Source organism: Oenanthe melanoleuca, chromosome 3, assembly GCF_029582105.1.
Source record: "Oenanthe melanoleuca isolate GR-GAL-2019-014 chromosome 3, OMel1.0, whole genome shotgun sequence".
NCBI lineage: Eukaryota > Metazoa > Chordata > Aves > Passeriformes > Muscicapidae > Oenanthe > Oenanthe melanoleuca.
The window spans coordinates 32,650,395-32,672,144 of record NC_079336.1 but is presented as its reverse complement, the minus strand read 5'-3'; the positions used below and the strand labels follow the sequence as shown (position 1 = coordinate 32,672,144).

The window sequence follows — 21,750 nt, the reverse complement described above, 5'->3', positions numbered from 1 at the left end:
GTGGGGCTGGAGCGGCGCGGGCCAGAGTGCCCGGGGTCCAGCCCTGTGGGGCCGGAGCGGCGCGGGCTAGAGCGCCCGGGGTCCATCACTGTGGGGCTGGAGCGGCGCGGGGCGGAGCGCCCGGGATCCAGCCCTGTGGGGCCGGAGCGGCGCGGGCCAGAGTGCCCGGGATCCAGCCCTGTGGGGCCGGAGCGACGCGAGGAGGAGTGCCTGGGGTCCAGCACTGTGGGGCTGGAGCGGCGCGGGGCGGAGCGCCCGGGATCCAGCCCTGTGGGGCCGGAGCGGCGCGGGCCAGAGTGCCCGGGATCCAGCCCTGTGGGGCCGGAGTGGTGCGGGGCAGAGTGCCCGGGATCCAGCCCTGTGGGGCTGAAGCGACGCGGGGAGGAGTGCCCGGGATCCATCACTGTGGGGCTGGAGCGGCGCGGGGCGGAGCGCCCGGGATCCAGCCCTGTGGGGCCGGAGCGGCGCGTACACCGCCACGGCCGGCTTCGCTCCTCCGGGAGTAAGGGGGGTGCCTGTCCCTGCTCTAGGATTGGTTTTCCGTCCAGGTGTCCCAGCGGCAGGTACTGGAAGGCTGTGGCAGACACAGCTGCTGCAGCCCATGCTCCGAAGGTTACATGTGGTGAGAAGGCTCTGGGTGAGGGCCCGCTGCCGTCCTGCAGCAGGGCAGCACATGGGACGGGACAAGCGCTCCCTGGCTGGTGTTGGCACTCTGAGCCAGTAAAGTACATAGCTGCTACCTGACAGAGGCACTGGCCTTTAATTTAAAGCGTTGCATTTGTTTTGTTCGCTTTGGCCTTCACGATGGTCGGTGCCAAACTTTGTTTCAAGTATTAAAACCAAGCTCACTCTTAAAACAACTCAGTTAGACCTTTCTCTCATTTCTTGATGTCCACTTTACAAACACAGACAGTATGAAGCTATCCTTTTAAGTATAAACAACATGGCAAATATACATCAGAGCACAAGTGACATAAGGCAACGCAACAAGAACTAGATTAGAATTTGGACTCTTCTCCATTTCAAAAACAGCTATATTGCTTCTCCATGTTTGAAACTGTTGTAATAGCAGGCACAACACAATTGGACTACTCAATCCAATGATTCCTTGATACACTCCTATATGGAGCTTACTAAATCACAATGACAAGCTTTCCTTGTGTCCTCAGCCTCTGAGAAAGTCACATAACCACAGAGCCCTTTAAAGTAAGGCATCTGTTCTCTGCTTCAAAAATTGGTGTTCAACTTATGATCCACAAACTACAGGACATCAGATAGAAAAAAACTAATCAATATCTTCCTAATTTAAACCAGGACAGGAACAGAACAAAGGAAAAAGGATAAAATTACAAGACATCTCAGTTTTATTAAGAATAACTTACATAGAAATAAATTATCTTTAAAAATACTATAATACATATTTATATTAAGTTTAAATTAAGTCTTAGAAGTGGCATTAGCCTTCCCTGCAGTCAGCAACTTGATTCTGTTCTTGAATCTTGTTCCAGTTCATCCTCATCATCTTCACTATCCGAGTCTTCATAAAAGGATATTGTAGCCTGAACTGGGAAGTTTTTCAGAAGTGCTTCAGCTTCCTGATACAAGTAATCATAGCACCTTGATTTGGGCCAAAATAGTCTGAAACAAGTATATAATACATTTGCTTATTATTATTATGCATTTTACACGGAGGCTGACATGCAAAAAATCAAAGTGAAATTCTATTAAAACAAGCATCCTACAGAGCTTTTCCTTACATGCTCAGTTGTAAAATTGCTTTCTGCATGTAATTAGGAAAAAATTATCTGGATTGTTATTTTGATCTGAAGAGATAAAGTGTATTTAGAGTGCTAGTTTTGCAGCAAAACTATGAAAGCCCAAGACCCTGCATCTGAAACTTCCCACTCCAGTAGCTCATTAACAAAACTACCTGGGGATCTGATCCAAGCAGTACTGCCTCTACTGGAACTATTCCCAGGGAATATAATGGGCCTCAAACAGGATCAAAAATACATTTGAATCAAATTAGTAGTCTTCTTACTGAAGGTCCCTAGCCTAGGTAGTTGATGCTTGTTTCACACCATTGTAAAATTCAAAGGAATGATAAAGGTCTAGGGCTGATCAGACCTTGCTACTTCATATGTCTTTCCAAAAACAATCAACAGACTTAATAAAGAAGATGTCCCATGGATGCAGATTTTAAAACAGTCTGTGTTGTATCCAGAAATTACCAAAATTTCTGGATAAGATCAAAGTTAGCATGGGCTATCAGCTAATGATAATATATTGCAATTAATAGACTCCAAGTTCCTGTTCCTTTTCAACTGCCATCCCCTTTTGCTTACAGTTTAGAAATAGCTGGAAGGAACTGATCATGGAAATCTCAGGAATCAAGAGACTAGAACACTACAACATAATGAAATGCTGACTACAGATTTAAAATAGAAATGCATTAAGAAACAGAACTAGACGGCTTTCTAGCAATTACAAGAAATACTTTTTAGGCTACTGTTTAGCAGGACACTGATTCTTTGGCAGCACAAACTCACTGACATTGGCTTTGTAACAGGTCTCCATTCCTAATGTTCCCTGTAACAGCATTCACTCAAACCTAAGCATTGGAGCAGTCACAATGAAGTCTGCCTGTACAGTTGCTTATTTAGTGCCTCACTATTTGAAGGATCACAGCCTAGATTTGAAAGAAAGCCACATCTTGTCTGGAAAAACTACCTGTGCAATTATTTTAAGCATCTTGCATAAAACATCTACCAGCATTTCTGAATAGAGACTCCTACAGATTCATCTGTTGCTCTTTTCCTTTTTTTTTCCTTTTCAAAACTGATAGTGCAGATAATATCATTACCTTTATCGTTAAAGTAGTAGTTACACAAATATTTTCTTGGGCAATGGTGGCTTAGCCAGTGCATACCCTCTCTTCCTGTTACTCTCTCCCACACCTCCACCTGCTTCTTTGCTCTGGGTACAGCAACACAACCTAGAACTACAGCCTTTTTTAATCCTGGGCACTGGAATGAGTAACAAGGTCCTTCAGCCAACTCTACCACCACCAAAAAACACCCACATAACTGTGTAATAGGTCTTAAGTCTCACACCACAAATGCACTTCAACAACTCAAATATGTTAAATCCACGAGTCCTAGCAACGATTTGCCCAAGAATCTGTCAGTTCAGAAGCACATAGAGGGCAAATTCACTCCCAAGGCACTTTAATAGCTACATAAATATATGGGTGGAAACAAAAGAGGCGGGAGAGCTAATGCTAAGACACTACAGTGGCGAGCAAGGGACTCTCTCCCGGCGCTCAGCGGCACGGGCCCCTGGTGGCCCGAGGTCCCCCGCGGGACGCGGCGCGGCGGGGACTGCCACTTACCTGACGGGGTGCGTGTACTGCGCCAGCTTGCGGGAGGCTTCCGCCAGCCCGCCGGGGCTGCGAGGCTGCGGAGGAGAGAGCAGATGTCAGCCCGCCGGCACGGCACGGCACCGGGCCCTCCCCGGCCGAGTTACGGCGATGCCGGCGGCAGATGCCCCGCCGCGCCGCACCCACTCACCGCTGCGGGGCCGCGGCCGCTCCGCCGGGCCGCCTCAGCCGGCGCGGCCACCCACGGCCTCCAGAAGGGCGCAGCGCTGCGGGCCGAGGGCAGGGCCGTCAGGGCAGCACCGGGCCGCCCCCCGCACCGGGACGAGGAGGAGAGGGGCGAGTAGCCCTGCGGGGGCAGCGCCGCCGAGAGCGGGCGGGGGCAGGCGCCCTCCATCCTCCGCCGGTGCGCGGCCGCTCGCCTGGCGCTGCCGCCCGCGGGCCCCGAGGCTTTTATAGCCGGCGGCGGGCGCTGCGCGGCGCGGAGCCCCCACCTCCCCCGGCTCAGCTGCCAGCGCCATCCACAAAAAGGCTCCGCGCGAAGGCGCCGCCGTGTAAACACGGGGCGCGGGCGCGTGCATGCCCCAAATGGCCCGGGGAGGGGACGCGGGCGCGGGGGGGATTTGGCGAGTCGGTGTTAATCGCACTCGAGCAGACACATGGCAGCTGCCGGGGGGCGGGCGGGGACAGCCCTGTGGGAACGGAGCGGGGGGCGGCGGCACCGGGGCCGCGCCCGGCGCTGCGCTGCCCGGCGGCGGGGCCCGGCCCGGCCGGCGCGGCCCTTTGTTTGCGCGTGGCCCGCGGCGGCGAGTCGCGGCGTGTGGGCACCGCGGACAAAGGGCCCCGTCGCGGGGTGGCGGAGAGCCCTGCGCCCCTCGCAGCGATCCCTGTTCCATAACGCGTCCGCCCCAGTGCGCTGCCTGACGTGCTCCCCCTCGGCCAGCGGTGGTGGTTCTTCATATATGTGGCTGTGTATGTATCTACGCGCACACACACGTATTTTTTTAATAGGGTGTTTTTACCGAGGAAACGTGCCTGCACTAATCCTTTCTTCCTGTGGTCCCAATACTTCATTCTGCTGCCAGCTCTGGATGCTGTCATTACACGTGCATGGTTTTACACAGGGCTCCTGCCCTTTCCATGTTCCCAGGTACCAAGGGAGTTTACTTTTGCCTCTATTTTTGTTTATTATTCTTGTTTCCTCTTTTCTTTCTGAGGTTGCAATCGGTGATGCATGTCAGAGGGGCAGAAACAAGTTATATAAGAGCTGGTAAACAGCAATAATATCAGCCTGAAAGACTAGGAAGCTTGGGATGGAGCTGCCCTAGATGCTGAAGGAGAGCTTAAACCGCAGGTAATTTATTGTTTCATTAAAGACCCACATTGCTGAGGCACCACAAAGATTGAGGCACTCTTTGGAATAATATTTTGCCTTTTTGAGTTTGTATGAGGCATAAGGAGTGTGTCTACCTCAGCATTGCCCAAAAGTAGCTGCAAGTAGCTGCTACTCTAAAAAGAGTAGCTACAGACTTGTGCCTTCTCCACAACTTCAGCACAATCCATTTCACTAAATAGTACCTGCACTACCAGTTGTAAAAAATGCTACATATTAGAAGCTGTGTGGGAATGTAACCAGGTTGATCTTTCACATCCTAAAGTCAAAACCAGATGTAGACTGACTTGCCTTTCTGAAGGAAAGCAACCACTTACTTTGAACAAGAAATAGTTGGAAAAGTGCATGCATTCAAGCTTGCATGTGCTGTGATACATTTCGAACTTACCAGTGTACACACACTGTCATTTTGGAGATGTGTGCATTTGGCCACTTGGAAAAATTGATAATTGTGACTTTAAGAGTTAATAAAGGAAAATGTATTTCCCAGTGAAAAGTTCAGTTTAGTAGGACTTGATATTTGTGCCTGTTTGGGTTTTCCCTGCCTCATTTTCATTGTAGCCTAGAATCAGATTAAATCAGAGTGAGGAAAAGGCTCAAACTACAATACATTTTCACCTTACAGCTAAGAAATAGAGAACAGAGGAAAGTATAGTAACCTGTGCAATAAGCCAAATGTGATCATAAGCAAAACTGTTTCTACTTTTCCTCTTTTTCCAAATAGCTACTGTGAAGTTTGTCAGGTGAGGTAAAGCATAAATAAATGTTTTAAAGCTGTCTGATGGTAGATTCTTCTTTGGCCTAAAGGAAGTGAGAGCAATAAATTTTATATTTCACATTTCTCTTTTGAGAAATTTAACACAGGCTGTGTGAGGAAAAGAAAGAGGCAAGGTTCATTCTCTGAAGAAGAAAAGCAGAAACGTCTTCCAACACATTAGTAGTGACAAAGGGCTAGGAGAACACAACATCAGCTTTATCTGTGTTTCACCTGAAATGAGAAAATGTCCTAGGGAGAAAGTGTGATTTACCCATTAGAGAGCAAATTGAAAGAGAGGTGTTGAAAGGATAAGGAGAAAATAATGACTAACAGCTGTTGTTCCCCTGCATATTTTCACACTGTATGAGTCTTCTTGGCCTTATCATTCAGTAATCCTGTTTGTTGAGAGAAATACAGAATCTGTTGTTGCAATAATAACTTGTTATCATTGACATAATTAAAAAAAAAAAAATCCAACCAAAAAAACCCCAAAATATTTATCTATCTTCTCATTGACCTTGAAATATGGTCTGTAAACTGGTAAATCAGGGATACATAAATCAGCTATGGTAAATGGTAAATCAACTTTGTCATGTTTGTCTCTTCTGCAATTTGTGCACAGTAACAATGCATTATTTTCATCGTTCTAGAATCCCTTCAGGTAGGAACTTCAGACTGCTGCTGAACAAATAGCTGGTCAAATAGGCTTGATGGAATACACTTAAAACTGGTTATTTTAATATTGTAGTGGAGTACATAGCTCTGAATTCAACATGAAGTTCAATAGAGGTAGTTCTCATGCATTCTTGACTCATCTAACTAAAGCAATTTTCCCCATTCTGTGCCTTAGTTCCTGTTTTTTTCATATTTCTACTTTTTAAAAAAAGTGCAAGTCCTGAGTTGAAGGTTATTCTTGGTTGTACATATATAACTAGACTGCCTCTAGGAAAGGAAGGCTGGGAATCAGGATCTAATACACTGTGCTTTATTACACTGGAATTAAAACTGAAATATTGTGGTTTATGGTTTTATTTACTCTTGTGTGATAATAAAAATACCTGGGCTTTTGATCAGTTATCAGCTTTTTGAAAATTTCTCTCAAGGTCATAGATTTTAAAAATTTCCTTATACCACTTTCCAAGCAGATCACAGCTGGTCATTTACAGGGTTCAATCCTGCTTAGCTATAGTTTGATTTTTTTATAGGGATTTTTGTACAAAATTGCAGTTGAAGAATTTCAAATGCAGTACAAAAATTCTTGTACAGTCACTCTGATTTTACAAAAGTGGAAAAAAACCAATTTTGTTTTCTCAGAATTATACCAAGAACTACTTTTCCAGGATGAAAGTAATTTTTTAAAATTTGATTTAAATTGATTAAAAATGCTTTTGTGGCTTTCTGCAGTGTGACATCTTGAAATGTAGTGCACTGTTAATAGGATACACAGAAAAGCAAACACAGAGATCTGTGCAGATTTCAGTGTGCTACTATAAACAAAGAAGGTGTTCACAAATGGCTTAGAGCTAAATTTGACAAGACAGTGCTAATCACACTGGGACATGGGAATATCTGGACAGAGAACAGTCAGCTGGCTTCATATTCACCTCCCTTAAGGCAGAGATACCTCTCACTTATTAGTAAAGCAGGGACATTGCATGAAAATTATTGCATGCATTGATATTGGGAGAGAATTGGCTTGGTCTTATCAGGAATTTGTTTTAGTGACAAAGGCAAGGTTTGTGTGGAACTGTTTTTCTGCTTACTGAGACTGAACTGAGGAAACTGATTAACAGACAAAATTTGATCTTGATTATTTTCTAGCCTAGCTTCACCTTGATGCTTCCACTTTCAGCAACACTTCAGGACCAGGTTTTGAAAGTCAGTGTATGCCTGATACTTGCATATAGGTATTGATTGTACATGCATATGTGATTTATTTACATATTTGGTCTGTTAGCTCGTAAATTGATCTTTTTTTCCTACTAAAAGCAAAGTTTGCACAGGAAATTTGTAAACAACTTTTATAGATGTTCATTTGTGTGCAGTGACAAAGTTTCATAAAAACTTGCAATGGTGTCTTATGAGGCCTTTAACATTTTTTAGTTGTGATATGACACAAAGGGCATTCTTTCTACTATAGTTTGAAAACGAAATATCAATTTGCAAAGAAAAAAAGACCACCACAGATGTGCTCACCAATCTTTATCCTTACCACTGTTTGGATTTGATACAGTATTTTCAATAAACCTAAGGTACCTGAAAGTGGATTTCATTCAGCATTTCCACAAAATGGTTTATTTTTGTCAGTAAATAATATGAGATCCAAACTGCATTCCAAGAAATAAAATAAATACAAATTAAGTCTTTTTATTAAAATAAAAAAAAAAAAAAAGAACAGAACTAAGTCAGCAGACCAGTCTATTCACATTACCAGCATTATCAATGGCTATAAAATGATTGTTTGGCTAATAAAGGTTGTGCTTGTCCTTATGCTAATGTGTATTTTTTCCATCCTTTTTGTACAAAAATGCAGTATCAAAACAATGTATTTCCACTTAAATCAAAGTGCCAGGTGATTCCTGCAGAGGTGGATTTTGGAGATGTAAAGAGGGAATCCTCTTTCATGGACACATCCATCCCACTTCCCCTCATTTCTCTCGATTTTGACTAGCCTGTAATAGTATTAAACATCGTTCTTTCATTTTATGGAGAAACTTATTCTTCCCCTTCCTCTATTTAACTGAAACACTGGAAGGAAAACTTTGTGAAAAGGAGGGATGCAATTCCAATAAAGGTTATCTTTTCACCTTCTTTTTGCTATTGGGAACCATCTCCTGGTAATTCAGGAGGAAATGGCCTCACTTGAAGGGGCACAGCTCTACCTTTCACCGTGTCAATGGGACTAAAACCCTCCAACTTTCTTAGGTTTATCCCAGAACTGATGCTGTTACGAACTTTGTTGGGGTGATCCTAGGAATCTGCTGGGGGATGAGCAATGTGCTGTGTTCGTGGCACACGTGAGAGCCCTGCACGTCCATGTGGCCAAGTGTGACTGCACACAGCAGCTTGGGCTTCCTCATTTCCCTCCCACTCTGAGCTCCGCTCCCAGGCCCAGGCTGGCAAATGGTAAGGGATAATGTATCCACATGGGAAAGCAGCCCATTAGGGGACTGAGAATGTGTAATGGAATCAGCCACCAGTTACAGGGATCTTTAAAAAAAATAGGAGTATCATTCGCTATTGAGTTATGGGCACTTTAAATTCCATGCAGATAAGAAACAGAGACATCAGTGCTGAACACCAATCTTGTTAACCTCTTTTAATAGAATGGGAGTCAGTGAAACACTGATACATCATTGATGCCAGGGCTCAGCAGAAGTGTCTGGCTGGCTCAGCATAATGCAGCATAATGTCACAGTGTTTGCTGCAGTTGGAGCACACAGTGCTGCAGTGTGGCACTGGCAGGATTTGCCCTCTTGCCTCTGGAAATGAGAGGCAGCCAAATGAAATGAAGTCAACAGCTATTGACAGAGGAGATGAAGAAATTAAGATAATCATTGGAATGTCCTGAGCTGACCCCTTTGGTAATACAGTCTCTAGCAATGTCATCTCCTCTCTCACAATGTTCCATTCAATTAACTGTTTCTTCAGATATATTGCTTTCCTGGCTACAAAGATAGCGATGGAGGCAGAGTGGTTGTTTTTCAATTTCCCTTGTCTCTCCAAGCTATCAGCTTCATCAACTCTCCAAAAAGATGCACGCCACTAAGCATGATGTATATAATGGAGCATTTAACCTCTGTCAGGAAGGAATGAATTGCAGGAAACAGAGCTGTACCTCTGACAAACAAGCACCTGAGAAAGGCGATGTGAGTCCTAAAGATAAGCAGTGCCAGCCGGAGGAACACACACAGTATCTCGTACCACACTGCAGGGATGTCAGAGCTCTTACACAGGTGCCTGCAGATAGGTGCTGACAGACACCCTCTAAGCCTGCAGCTCCTCCCTGGCTTCTTGTGACTGATGTTATGGGGCTGCCAATTCCATCTTGTCAGAATTTCAGCACTACTTTGAGCATGCTCACATCCCAAGGATCCTTAGTGGATCACACAGGGAATAGGCTGCTAGCATGTCTGTTTTAATGAAGATGTAGATAAATGCCAAAGGTACCAAAGATAAAAACTGATATCACTTGTTTTTAAGGCTGCTTGTCAGTACCCTTAAAATCACAATTTCCATTGCTTATAATGTTCCAAATTTGGGCTAAATTTTTCTGTGGTAGGGAAGTTGTGGGGGAGGGAGGGAACTGCAATCAAAATAAGCCATCTCAAATCATTGAGTCATTTTTGAGATTCATCGAATGTTTTGGGTTGAAAGGGACATTTCTAGTTGCAACCTCCCTGCCAGGGGCAGCAATGCCATGCAGTAGATCAGGTTGCTCCGGGCCCCATCCAACCTGGCCTTGAACACTTCCAGGGATGAGAAGATCATCTTGCAATATAAAAAAGTTCTGGTGCCTTTTTTTGGAGTGGACTAGGCTTTGGTAGATATGGGGAAGGGCAGCTTGAGGATGTGGGAATAACAGATAACATTTGAGCAATGAGACTGGATCTAAGTCCCAAATAGGCACCAGAGAAAAGGAAGAGGGAATGGGCAGGACAGTTACCAAGGAGCAAGATTGCAGAAGCAAAGCAAGAGTGACTTGAACAGGAGCTGGCAAAAGAAAGCATTTGGCATGGGAAGGGCAATTTGGACTGGAAAAGAATAACTTGGTGATGTCAGAACAGGGTAAGATTGTTGAAGGACTGAGGACAGGAAGACCTCCAAGTGATTACAAATGGGAAAATGCTGGGAAAAGAGTCAAAAGACACGAGACAGGTTCTTCTTAGTGAAGGATATTGAGCCTGGATGTCTTGTTCCCAGACATGATCTAAAGAGAGGTCTGAAAGCTGGAACCTGGGACTGGTTAATAAGAAGTAAGATGAAAAACCAAAATTGGGAAGATACATGACTAAAGTATTAGTACCTTGAGAGGAAGGGAGAGGGAAATTGAGTTGGGAATAAAATAGGTATAGGAGTCATAGCCCCTGTGTACATCCTTTCCAAAGCCCACATCTTATAATTGCATGATGATTTTTTGCCTCCTAGTTGTTCCATTTGTATTTATATAACATATAACATATAAATATAACTCTGGGCTGTAATGTGGAGCAGTTTAAATGCTGCAGTCACCCAAAAAAACCAGAAACTTAAAATTCTGTGAGGTTCACATGTGAGTTATAGCTCATCAAATTTAAGTGTTTAATGGTTATTCCTCTAAATCTAACATGATGAATTCAGGCTGCTGTTTGATAGAAACCTTCAGACAACTGATTGTGTCCTAGGAGAAGAGGATGTCTTCTAAAAATGTCCTAAAGTGTCTAAAATGCATGGGGCAGGCCAGGTGAGAAGCTCTCTGGCACAATCTGTGTCTCTACTGTCTCTGAAAGATGACCAGTTTAACTTACAAATGCCTAGTTTAGCTTGACAATAGCTTTTAGATGTCTCAAGCTAGGTAATATGAATCCAAAGGACATGTTTCTGTATTTGTTTGTCTGATACGAGAGACTGCAGTAAGATTTGTAGGTGTTTAAGTCCACTCCTCCCAAGGTTTGCAATTGCAAATTCCCACTTGCATTTTTGTGTCCTGAATAGCTTAAACAATATGGATCTGGGGTTCAGGACTGCATTTGAAATTAATGAGAATCATGCCTTAAATGCAGTACTATATAATTCAAGTCTATGGAAAAATGAAGTCCTCATTGCCTCAAACTGGCCAGCCATGTATAAAAAGCCTTTTTAACATTGGCCTTGTGGTATAAAATGGCAGCAGTAGTCTCTAATGGCTCTGTGATGTTTGTTTAATTCCTGCAGCTGCCACGGTCACTGGCAGAATCTTAGTATCACAGAATGGTTTGGGTCCAATTGCCCTGGCCATCAGAGCAGCATTTTGAAATCCTGTCTTGTTTTTGCTATGAAAGAAAGCCATCAGAGTGTGCAGGCTGAGCAGAGAACAAATGATATGCTGAAAAGCCAATCTATACCTTCTCATCACCTATTCTGAGCACTGAGAGAGGGAAGGGACTTGTGAAAAACAGGAGGTGGTGGTGCCATTGACTGCCATAATGCATATGCACATGCAAGCTGAATTTAAGTTTTGTAGACAATCATAATTCTGGAATTTTTCTAACTTTCTGGTGCTCACTCTCACAATCTTTATAATGTTGTTTTGATACACAATTGTCGGTGAGTATAAGACGTGTCTGTGGTGTATTCCATCTGGAGATTTTGCCTGAGATCCTCCCCTTTTTCATTTCCCTCAAAAGCCTTTGTGCATATCTTTATATGCCCAAAAATCATATTCATGATATTGTTCACTATCAAATTTATCAAAATATTCAATATATTTTATATCAAACAGAAAACTATAGGATACAATGTTTAGTTTTGACATGAATGTAGATACTCAGATACAGGTATCATATGCAGGAAAAAAGTTTCAAAATAGATGGTTGAAAATTTTCTATGATAGTCATAAATCTGTCATTTTTTAAGACCTTGAAGAACACTATCATAATGTTTTTAAAGCTGCATCCTCAATATTTTAAACATCTTCCTCTGCTCACATTTTTATTCATTTCTTTCCTGTTTGAGTTACAGCCCCAGTCTCATTAAGAGACATTGCATTCCTGCACATCCTAGTATTTACAGCATGAAATACAGGACAGCAAGTAAGTGTGATATCACATTATTAAAATTTTTTACTGTCTCATCTTTTAAATTTTTTCCTGGCATTTTTTTCATTAGTTTGCTTTAAGAATTCCACAGATCCCACTTTCTAAGTTACTGATGTGGCTTTACTCTGTGAAACAGAAGTCTCTGGATAATTAGCATTTTGTTAGTCAGCCAAGTATCTCTCTGGCCTCCAGGCATTACTGCAGCATGAGTATAAAAAAAGAGTCTGACATTTTTCCATTACATTTACCTTTCATCTTCGTAAACTGGTTCTTTCTTCAAAATTTCAGTTCATATCACATCAAATTTTTTTTGTTGTTACTGAAGTACTTCATGGCTATAACAGACATTGCAAATTCTTGTTGTTTCTTTTTCTTTCGCCTTCACAGAATTTATATTTATCTCTAGCTATATTTACATATATACTGTAAAAATATATTGTATATAAAATATGCATTATATAAGAGAATATATATATTCTTACTATCCAACAATAATTATATATATGTATATATACACCATTAAATATATATACCATATATATGGAATGTTTACATATGTATGAAGTGCTTATTAAATTAACTTTTGCCTGGATATATGTGGCCTGTTTGGAAACTGAAAAATAGGAAATCTAAAAGTTGTCAGATTTATCTTCCTAAATAAAAATTTTTGAAAAATATGTATTTCTTCAAATGGTGCTTCTATTAAGAGGAAATTTAAAACACAAAGAATTTTAAGGACATTTTCCACCCAAAATGCAGAGCTAATCCTGGAAATTATTACCTTAGGTATTCATTTTCTCAGCACTGCAAGAGATTTCTCATATTGTTGGCAAATAATCCATAATAAAAAATGGTTTCACATGCACACCAAGTACCTTTCTGTCTAAAATAAATACTTAAAATACCTTGAAACATGTATATTTAATCGTGGGGTTATTAATTTTTTTATTTGCTGAATTATGTAGAAAGGATTAAGCAGATGTGAATATGGATTGCTAGGCATAATTCTTAAAAATAGTAATTGAATGCTCTGTTAAAAAAACTTTTATCCATAAACATTCTTAAGCACCTTGTTGAGACTAAGCTTTTTTTTGGATTTGAACATATATTAGTATGTATATTAATATAAAAAAATTTTATGACGTAGGGGCTATTAACAGCTATTCTGCTATTAATTACAGAATAGCTGAGGGCTTCATTTCCAGGTGCACATTTTGCTTTTATCAGGAAAAGCCTTATGTTGACTGGCAGCACACAGGAAATCTAGAAAGGATTCAGTGGCTTCAAAAGGAAATGCCATTTTAAATCCTGCCCTGGCTCCCTCTGAAACCTGCAGTGACTTTACTTTGACCTGCAAGGGAGCTGTATGAATTCTCAGGCAATGTCGCAGTGCCAATAAACACATTCCATTCAGAGGGAGGGAAAGAAAACCTGTCTTGACACTGCAAGACCTGTTAATGTTCAGTCAGACAAAGAGAAAAGACCAGCTTCTGAGGATCCATCCTTTCATTTCAATTCTTCAAAGAACTGTACAGCTGAGATGCCCTTCATGAGTGTGCTTATAGCATGAGCAGGGAAAGAGTGGAAGATCCATCCTTGGTTTTTTTTCCCCACACTGAAGTCAATAAAAAATTTGTTTGAATAAAAAATTTGTTTGAATAAAAAATGATGGTGTTTTTCTAGAGATTACTATTTTTCTTCCCTTTCCTGATGCAGCTTCTGTTCTCTCTCATTGCTCTCTTTCCATGGTAGGAGAGCAGGTGCAAGGCAGACGCTTTGGCAGATAGAAAGGTTCTAGTACTATAATTATAATCAACATTTCTGTGTAAAATACCCGAGGGTTTATGCATGCACAACACATACAGGAAGTTCCACATGGAGTTTTCAGTTTCTTGCTCTTAGTCATAAATACAAATACCTTTAATTTTCCGGAGAATTCAATTTTTAGGGGAATGAGGGTGTTTGAAGGGGGATGTCAGGGATAGGATGCCCCTGAAAGTAGAGGCTTGACCAAGCTTAATCCTCCCTTGTATTCAAGGTGTCCTTGGTATAGTGTAATGAGAGGAAGCATGGTGAATATTCTGCAAAGGCTTGGATTTATGAATGGAATCAGCCTCAGCCTCCCCAGCACACCCTTTAAGTATGCATGTAAGGCTGACTGTGGAGAGAGAACACGTGCAGCACAGGGCTGTGCTGTTTCCATAGGCTTTATGTGGGCATGGGATTCCCTACAGGCCAAGTAGCAGGACAAATCTGCAATGGAACTCAAGGCTGAAAAGCTTTCTGGGAGCACTCCCTGGAGGGGGAGGATGCAGGTTTTTGTCTTCCTCTGTGCTGCACATGCAAACCACTGTGACAGTTTGGGTAATGGCTTTCCAAGGCAGACACAAGAAATTAGCTCAGCCTAATAGCATGCCTCAGTGAGCACCCAAGCCAAGGACATAATTTTTAATAAATCATTTACTTCAAAAGGTGCATCTCTGTGTTTGAAATTGTATCTGTTTCTTTATTTCTGTTATTTAACTGTGTACAGGTTGAGAAATACTTGAATTTTGTTTGCTTATTTAAAACCACAAATCTCCATTTTTGATAAATTATGCACAAACTGTGTTTGCTGTTCTTCTAAGCAAACTGGTGTGGACCAAGGTACTCTGTCAGCAAGATCAACAGACTCACCATGTCTCTCTGCTCTCTTGTTGAATTGGGCTGCTATGATTGAGTGTCCCATGAGAACATTGCACAGATTCATATTTATCATTTAGCATTTCTATTCCCTGAACTTCTCAAGTATTGTGTTTAAGAGTCTTTATTTCCATAAACCACCATTCCAGTAAATATAACAGAGGCAAATACAGAATGTGTGAAAACCCCAGCTTTCAGTGTAGAAGGGAAAGGGTCTGCTAGTGTTTAGGATTAAAAGAAAAAAAAAAAATAATGTAGGAGTGCTTTAAAATGGATTGAGGACAAGGTGACAGATGCAGGGGAACATGCCAGTTGGAGTGACTCATTATTGGAAGGGCAAAACTGAAAATGCTCTGCATGCCTGAGAGAAGATGACAAAATCCAAACAGCAGGCAACAAAGATTGGTGCAAACACTCAAAAGAAGTCAAACATACAAATGGGTTGGATCAGTATTCTACATGAAAGTGCTCTATGTTACTGCTGGAGGTCTGAGGATGGAGGTTAGTGAACAGGAATATTTAATTTTAAATGTCTGTAGTAGTAGGCATCTGATAGAAAATAATCAGTATGACAATGTAATGCAGTGGAGTTCAAATACATCTGAATAACAGAGAAGACTACACCATTAGAGGAGCAGTAGTGCTTATTAAAAGAAAGCTCAGCTTCTCATTGGTAGCAGGAAGAATAAGTGCTGTAAAATTAATTTGGATTCAAATTTCTTATCCAGGAAGGAGCAATAGTAAAGAAACAGTTGTTCTGCACTGGGAAGTGAGCCTGGACAGTCTAGAAAACAGGTCCCCCCATCCCAAAGCTGGTAGAACCAGCAGCACTCTGTGCATGCCTGTCCCTCTCTGTGGATGACAAGCGTGGGAGGCTGCCTGGCAAGCTCTGACAAAATATTTACCCGTTCAGTGAGTAAAGTTCAGCATGATAAATCCACCTGATGGCCGAGGCTGTGCTTGTGGTGACTCACACAAAGGGTGACAACAGCTGCAAAGCACCCTGAGATTAAAGGCTGCAAGGGTCAGGTAGGTGCAAGGGGAGACTGCAGCTGTCTGCAGGGGGATTAGGAAGAGTTCTGAGCACGCTATTATTCAGAGACAACCAGTTTACATAGTTTCTTGGCCCAGCTAGTCAGGTGATCCACAAGAAGGGAAGCCATTCTAGATTTAATACTGAGCAGTTTAAAGGAAGTATTTCTCTATATGACTATGGAGGAACAGCTCTGTAGTAGTCGAAGGTATTCAAATATAGTATCCCTGCAAAAAATGGAAAAGGCACCAACATCCCAAGTTCAAGAAGGGAGCTGCTTTCATATGGCAAAATTAGTCAATAATAAATGACAAGAGTCAAAAAAATGAAGGTGAACTTACATGCTTTATATGTGAGGGAGTAAGCATGACTTGTAAAGGTTGAAGCCACACTTCACCAATGAACTAAACATTGTTTATCAGATGCTCATTGAGTGCAGGTATCAAAATGAAACAGAAATCATGATTGTACCACCTTTTGAGCCACTGGTGAAACTGTATCTTGAGTAATGCTCGAACTTTGGCTCCATGATACAGTAAACTAAAAAAAGGTACAGATAGGCAGCAATTAGGTTCAGAGAATGGGAACAACACCTAGGCAAGGGGAGGAAATATTACAGACTATTTTCTCTTGTATTACTCTTCAGCATAGACAAAAAAAAAAAGCGGCTAAAAGGATTTTATTGGATATCTGTAAATCATCAATGATATAGAATGTAAACAGCTATTTTTACATAGCTGAGGGACATTGCAGGCTTAAAATTATCAGAAGATGCTTTTTCATATAATGTGTGATTAAAATTACAAACTCATTGCTAGAGGGTGCCACAGAGACCAAAAGCAAAGGGAAGTTTAAAAAACTACCAGACATAGATAAGGCAGATCCATCACATCCTTCTCAGCTTCCAGTGTCAGAGACTGAGCTGGACCAGTGCCCTGCCTATCTGGGGGTTGCTGTTCTCACATTCTAACCAAAGTAATTTAAAAATTGGAAGAAAAAACCCCAAGATATTATTTTCTCCACTCCTACCCATCAGATAATAACCTTTGATTATTGCAAACCAGGCTGGATTCCAAGTAAAAATTTCAAGATGAACAGCCCCAGCTAAGTTGAGGGGTTCTCATTTGTAAATGGAAAATAAATATGAATACCAAGTCTTTCTATCTGAATGAAGCACGGTAACTCTCTGTCAGGTTATTTTAATGAAGATAAGTATCTTTAATTCATATGAAATATATCTCCTTCAATGCACAATTTGATTCTTTCCACTTCTACATTCTTTTTTTATAATGAGGATTTGGCAAGAAAATCTGTTAATAAATAGGGTCATTTTCAGACTGATGTTTCCACTTGTCACAGTTACTTGAAAAACATAGAAAATGAGATTGTCCTTATCTGCCTTTCTCTGGTGCTCAGTGTGTGAAACACCATGGGCCAAGAACGATAAATTTAATTAAGCTCCTTAAGCAACAGCATTCTGTCTCAGTAAACATTAACACTTCCCCTTATGCCTGAGCAAACACAAAGATCTGGTCTCAGCTTGGGAATAGTTCAGAGTGCTAATGCAAACAACACAACTACAGCTATTTCTACAAATGGCCCTGAAAGGTTTTCTAGCATGTGTTGATCACACTTCTCACTTAGGAAGTTAACTTTACTCTGTTATTCTGTATTTTATGAGTAGAATCTTTTGTGTCAATAAGTGAAACTATTTATTTGGGATCAGGAGGGGAGGATCTGTGCTAAGAAGACTCTAGGTAGTCCTTCCACAGCTAAAAAAACAAGTGAACAAAACCCAGACCCTTAAGTAACTAGAATGATGTTGTTCTACATCATAGACATCAGATGTCTTCTACTGCAAGAAGGTCAGATTTTCACAGTCTCATCACCACAGTCTGGAGAGGCTAGAGTTACTTTTGTACAAGTCTGGATCAGCTCAATCTACAGTAAAAGGCACATATATGCAGATGTGGCTGGTTATATGTGAGTTCATATGTTTCTTATGCCTTTGATTACAATGGAGACAAAAAAGCTGAAGGAGTTTCTATATTGTCAGTATTTCTGTAAAAGGAAACCAAAGCACCTGCATCTGTTTGCACTGGAAGACATCAGGCCTTAACCTGGTTACTTGCCTTGAAACATTTTATTATTTTCATTTCATCTAAACAGGATATCAAAAAATGCAGATTTGCTCGTTGAATTTTTATGCTTGTCATTTTTTGTTCTACTGCTAAGTGCCAAATTTCATTTTGTAAAATCTGGAAACAGGAAAATGCTTGTGACCAAAGTTATTTTTCATTTGAAATACAGTGCAGTTATATTACTTAAATAAGTCTGAAGTTTTAGGAGCACTGAAGGCTCAATTGACCAAATTAATGTTCCATTCAGTCAGCACATCATCCAGCCCTGACTCTTCCTGACTCCAAACTATGCCTTGTTTACAAACATATAAATGTTTAGCAATCAGCCTGTTTGGCCCATGTGAATTTTGTGTCTTTTAGGTTCTGCGGGAAAGCGCCAGCTGGTTTAAAGGATCCCTATTATTTCACTATCTTTGTTTGCCAGCGTGTTTTGTTTCCTCTTTGGAGCCCCACTCTCATTCATCACATTTCTTTTGTTCCCTTTTATTATCAGGCTGTGTTCTAAGGGAACATGAGCTAAACACCAAACCCCCTTTGTCCTTATCGTTATCATCAGGATCAGTTCCCTTTACATTTTCTCATCTGACCAGCCTTCCTGAAACACAAAATTATATTACAATTAGAAATGCTCTAGATGCAATGTGCACAGGAACTTCCTATTCATATTCACAGAGTTGTGTATTTTGAACTGATAGGACAAAGGAGTCACTGCCTTTGGAGTGCTGAATTCAGGGACGAGGCAGGGTGGACTGGGGTCTGCTCTGGGATATGTCCAATTTATCTGCCAAAGTTATCAGTTGAAAAGGGATTACTGATGCTTATAAACCATGTGGGAGGTCTCAGCTGTGCTTTGCACCTGCATATATCTGTTTGACTGTTACCTCAGACTGAAAGGATTAAAGCTCAGGTTTTCAGCTTTCCCAAAAAATGGCCTATCAAGAAGCACCAGGCCATTCTGGTGAGGAAGGATTATCCTGGGAGTAGGAAAGCCACACAATTCTCAAGATCCTCATTCACTGATTAAGTAGTTAAAATGTACTTTTAAACTCAAACATATATGTCTGTTTTTCCTTTGCTTTCAAGACTTCCTTGTGCAGACCTATGTCCAATAATGTCTTGTTTCTTCCAGGAGTTCCAATTTTAACTCCATCTGTTGGCATTTCATCAAGATGAGAATGACCTGCCTTTTCTTCAGAGATCAGCAGAGAAAAGAAGCTGAATGTGTGCTGTCTGCATCTCTTCCCTTATTAACTGTGCTGCTAGTATAAAATCTTTCATTATTTTCCTTCCTTGCTGTAAACCTTGGGAGTGTATTTTGATAACCTTGACAATTCCCTGTGGAGATCTTGCTGTACCTTCAGTCAACTCAGTGCACAAAATGAGGCAAGCAAAATGTAGAGTTTGCAGGTATGATTACTTGTAAGTATAGAGACTTCTTGTCTTCCTGTTGGCCAGAACCCATGGAGAGATTCTAGGTGAGCAGTTCTTTAGAGGATGATCTTTATAGTCTCTCCTAACCCGTGGAGATTTTGTGCAACATTCTTCATAGGCTTCATATTTCCATAATGAAAAATAAAAATAGATTCTAAGTACATTCCTTATCCCAGGTGCACAAAAAGCTGAGTGGGAAATCTGCAGATCATTGTGGTGCATCCAATATCCTATATGTTTTTTTTCATATAACCTTTCTTTTCTGATAAAGATCCTTGTATCTAATAAAAAAAACTGTACAGTTATTTATGGGTTTTTTTTGTTTTTTAAGTTTTTCTAACAGATTAAGATTAGATGTGGACATTTATGAGGCAAATTTCACTTCCTGTGCTAGTATTGATTTAACAAGAAGGAAGTGGAGACAAACAGCAGCTGGGATTGAAAGAGGTCATGACTTCTTTGTGATGAAATAATACAAAACCTGGAGTCACACCCAGGCAAGACAGCAAATGACATAAGGCTGGTCCTGAGGCTTCATTCATTTTCCAGAGCATGCCTTTGCATTGCTATGAGCTATGCTGTGCTGAGCAGTGCTGTACCCTTCTGACTGGGGGACCCTGCCACTGCACATCTTCTGCAAGACAGTTTGCACAGTTTTGTGCAGAAAGTGTAGAGCCTAGGATGAAATTTTTGTCCATAATCTCTGACCTGAAGAGACTTACATAAAATATTTGAATACATTGAGCCTGGTGCACAAACTAGTTTTCATTAAGTTAGAGGTATTGACACTCTTGAAAACATTAATTTGAGGTTATTTCTCATGCACTCAGAACATTCTGCTTTCGAATTATTTTCCTTATCTCAACATTTTACTCATTACCCATTTGATACTTGAGGGCTCTATGTCATATAAACTGAGGAAAGAGATTACACAATGTGGTTCCCTGTGTTTCTAAGTCAAAACACATTTTGCCATCAGTGAGAACAGCATTTTATCATATTCCCACGACAGACCATGATGACAACAGGATTACAATCTGTGTCTTAGGATAGAAAAGAAATAGTGGAAGGAAAAGAAGTCTTAAGAAACAAAGGTCCTGTTTTTTACAGCTAGTTTTAACAGCCAAAAAATAAAGCAAAGTCTTGAGAATTTCAATTTGAGGCATATTTGACAGGCATTTTATCCTCAAGTTTTTTTTTTTATTTCACAGCACCAAAGTTGTCGTTTGGAGGCTGTGCCAATACAACTATGTGTTACATTTTTATAATTTTTTAATTTATATTTTAATATTTTTTTATCATATCAAGAAGCAAAAATAAGAAATCTGAAAAATAGAAACTTAGCAACTGAATTATAAGATATAAGTAAAAAAAATACAGGTCTTAGACCTGTAATTAAGTCTCCCCTATAAATCTCCTCTGGTTAACTTCAGTGGAGACCACTGAAGTACTCACAGGCATATTGGAGCATCTAAGGCAACAAAGACTGAAGCTGAAGCTCTGAAATGGCATGAATCAGGAACCATATTTTTACCTTCTCAGCTATACAGAAAGTCTCAGAAATGCCCATTCAGCTCATTCTACTGCAGTCTTATTTACACTGGGCACTTGATTTAAAAAGCTTTTTCGGGATAATGTTTCATTTGTGCATGTCCTGTTCTTTAATGCTTATTCTATTTTCCTGCTCAACTAGCTTAGACGTGTTAGAAATGTTAGGTTTTTTAAACTTAGCAGTTTTTTTAAACTTACTAAAGCTAAATCATTAATTCAGATCAATTCCTCAATTGCCACTGAGAAGTAATTCCTAAGTCATGGTCACCCATGGAGGATCAGTAACTGCTCTCAACTCATGCATGGCTCCAGTGTTGGGAAGACTTCTCAGGTTTTGCAGTTTCTTGAAGGGCTAGCTTGGTTCCTTCAGGACAAAAAATTCACCTTTAATTACATGTTTATGCTTATGTTATTCTTCACCTGATTCACACACTTGGCTCTCATAAGTCAGCAGTTGTATATTGATTAAATAATCAACATGTTTTAGCATTTCTCATCTGTGCTGGGGACACATTTTAGTTTGTTTTATTTTTTTCACTTAGTAAGTTGCCTGAGAATTGATTGTCTCAATGAATAGCAATAAGACATTATACACGAAAGTTCTGACTTA

At 40.9% G+C, this 21,750-nt stretch overlaps 1 protein-coding gene and 1 long non-coding RNA gene across 2 annotated transcripts; one reads left to right on the top strand and one right to left on the bottom strand.

The window, feature by feature from the left end:
* Positions 1–1,367: 1,367 nt before the first annotated feature.
* On the bottom strand, positions 1,368–4,013 carry RIPPLY2 (ripply transcriptional repressor 2; the record flags this gene model as incomplete). Its single annotated transcript, XM_056486950.1, has 3 exons — positions 1,368–1,638; positions 3,392–3,456; positions 3,570–4,013. Coding segments are annotated over 3 exons (675 nt in total), but the record flags the coding sequence as incomplete, so codon positions are not given.
* Positions 4,014–15,931: 11,918 nt separating this feature from the next.
* On the top strand, positions 15,932–19,861 carry LOC130251384 (uncharacterized). Its single transcript, XR_008840136.1, has 3 exons — positions 15,932–16,013; positions 17,856–18,000; positions 19,288–19,861. It is a non-coding gene; the product is annotated as an uncharacterized LOC130251384 (long non-coding RNA).
* The last annotated feature ends 1,889 nt before the right edge of the window (positions 19,862–21,750 follow it).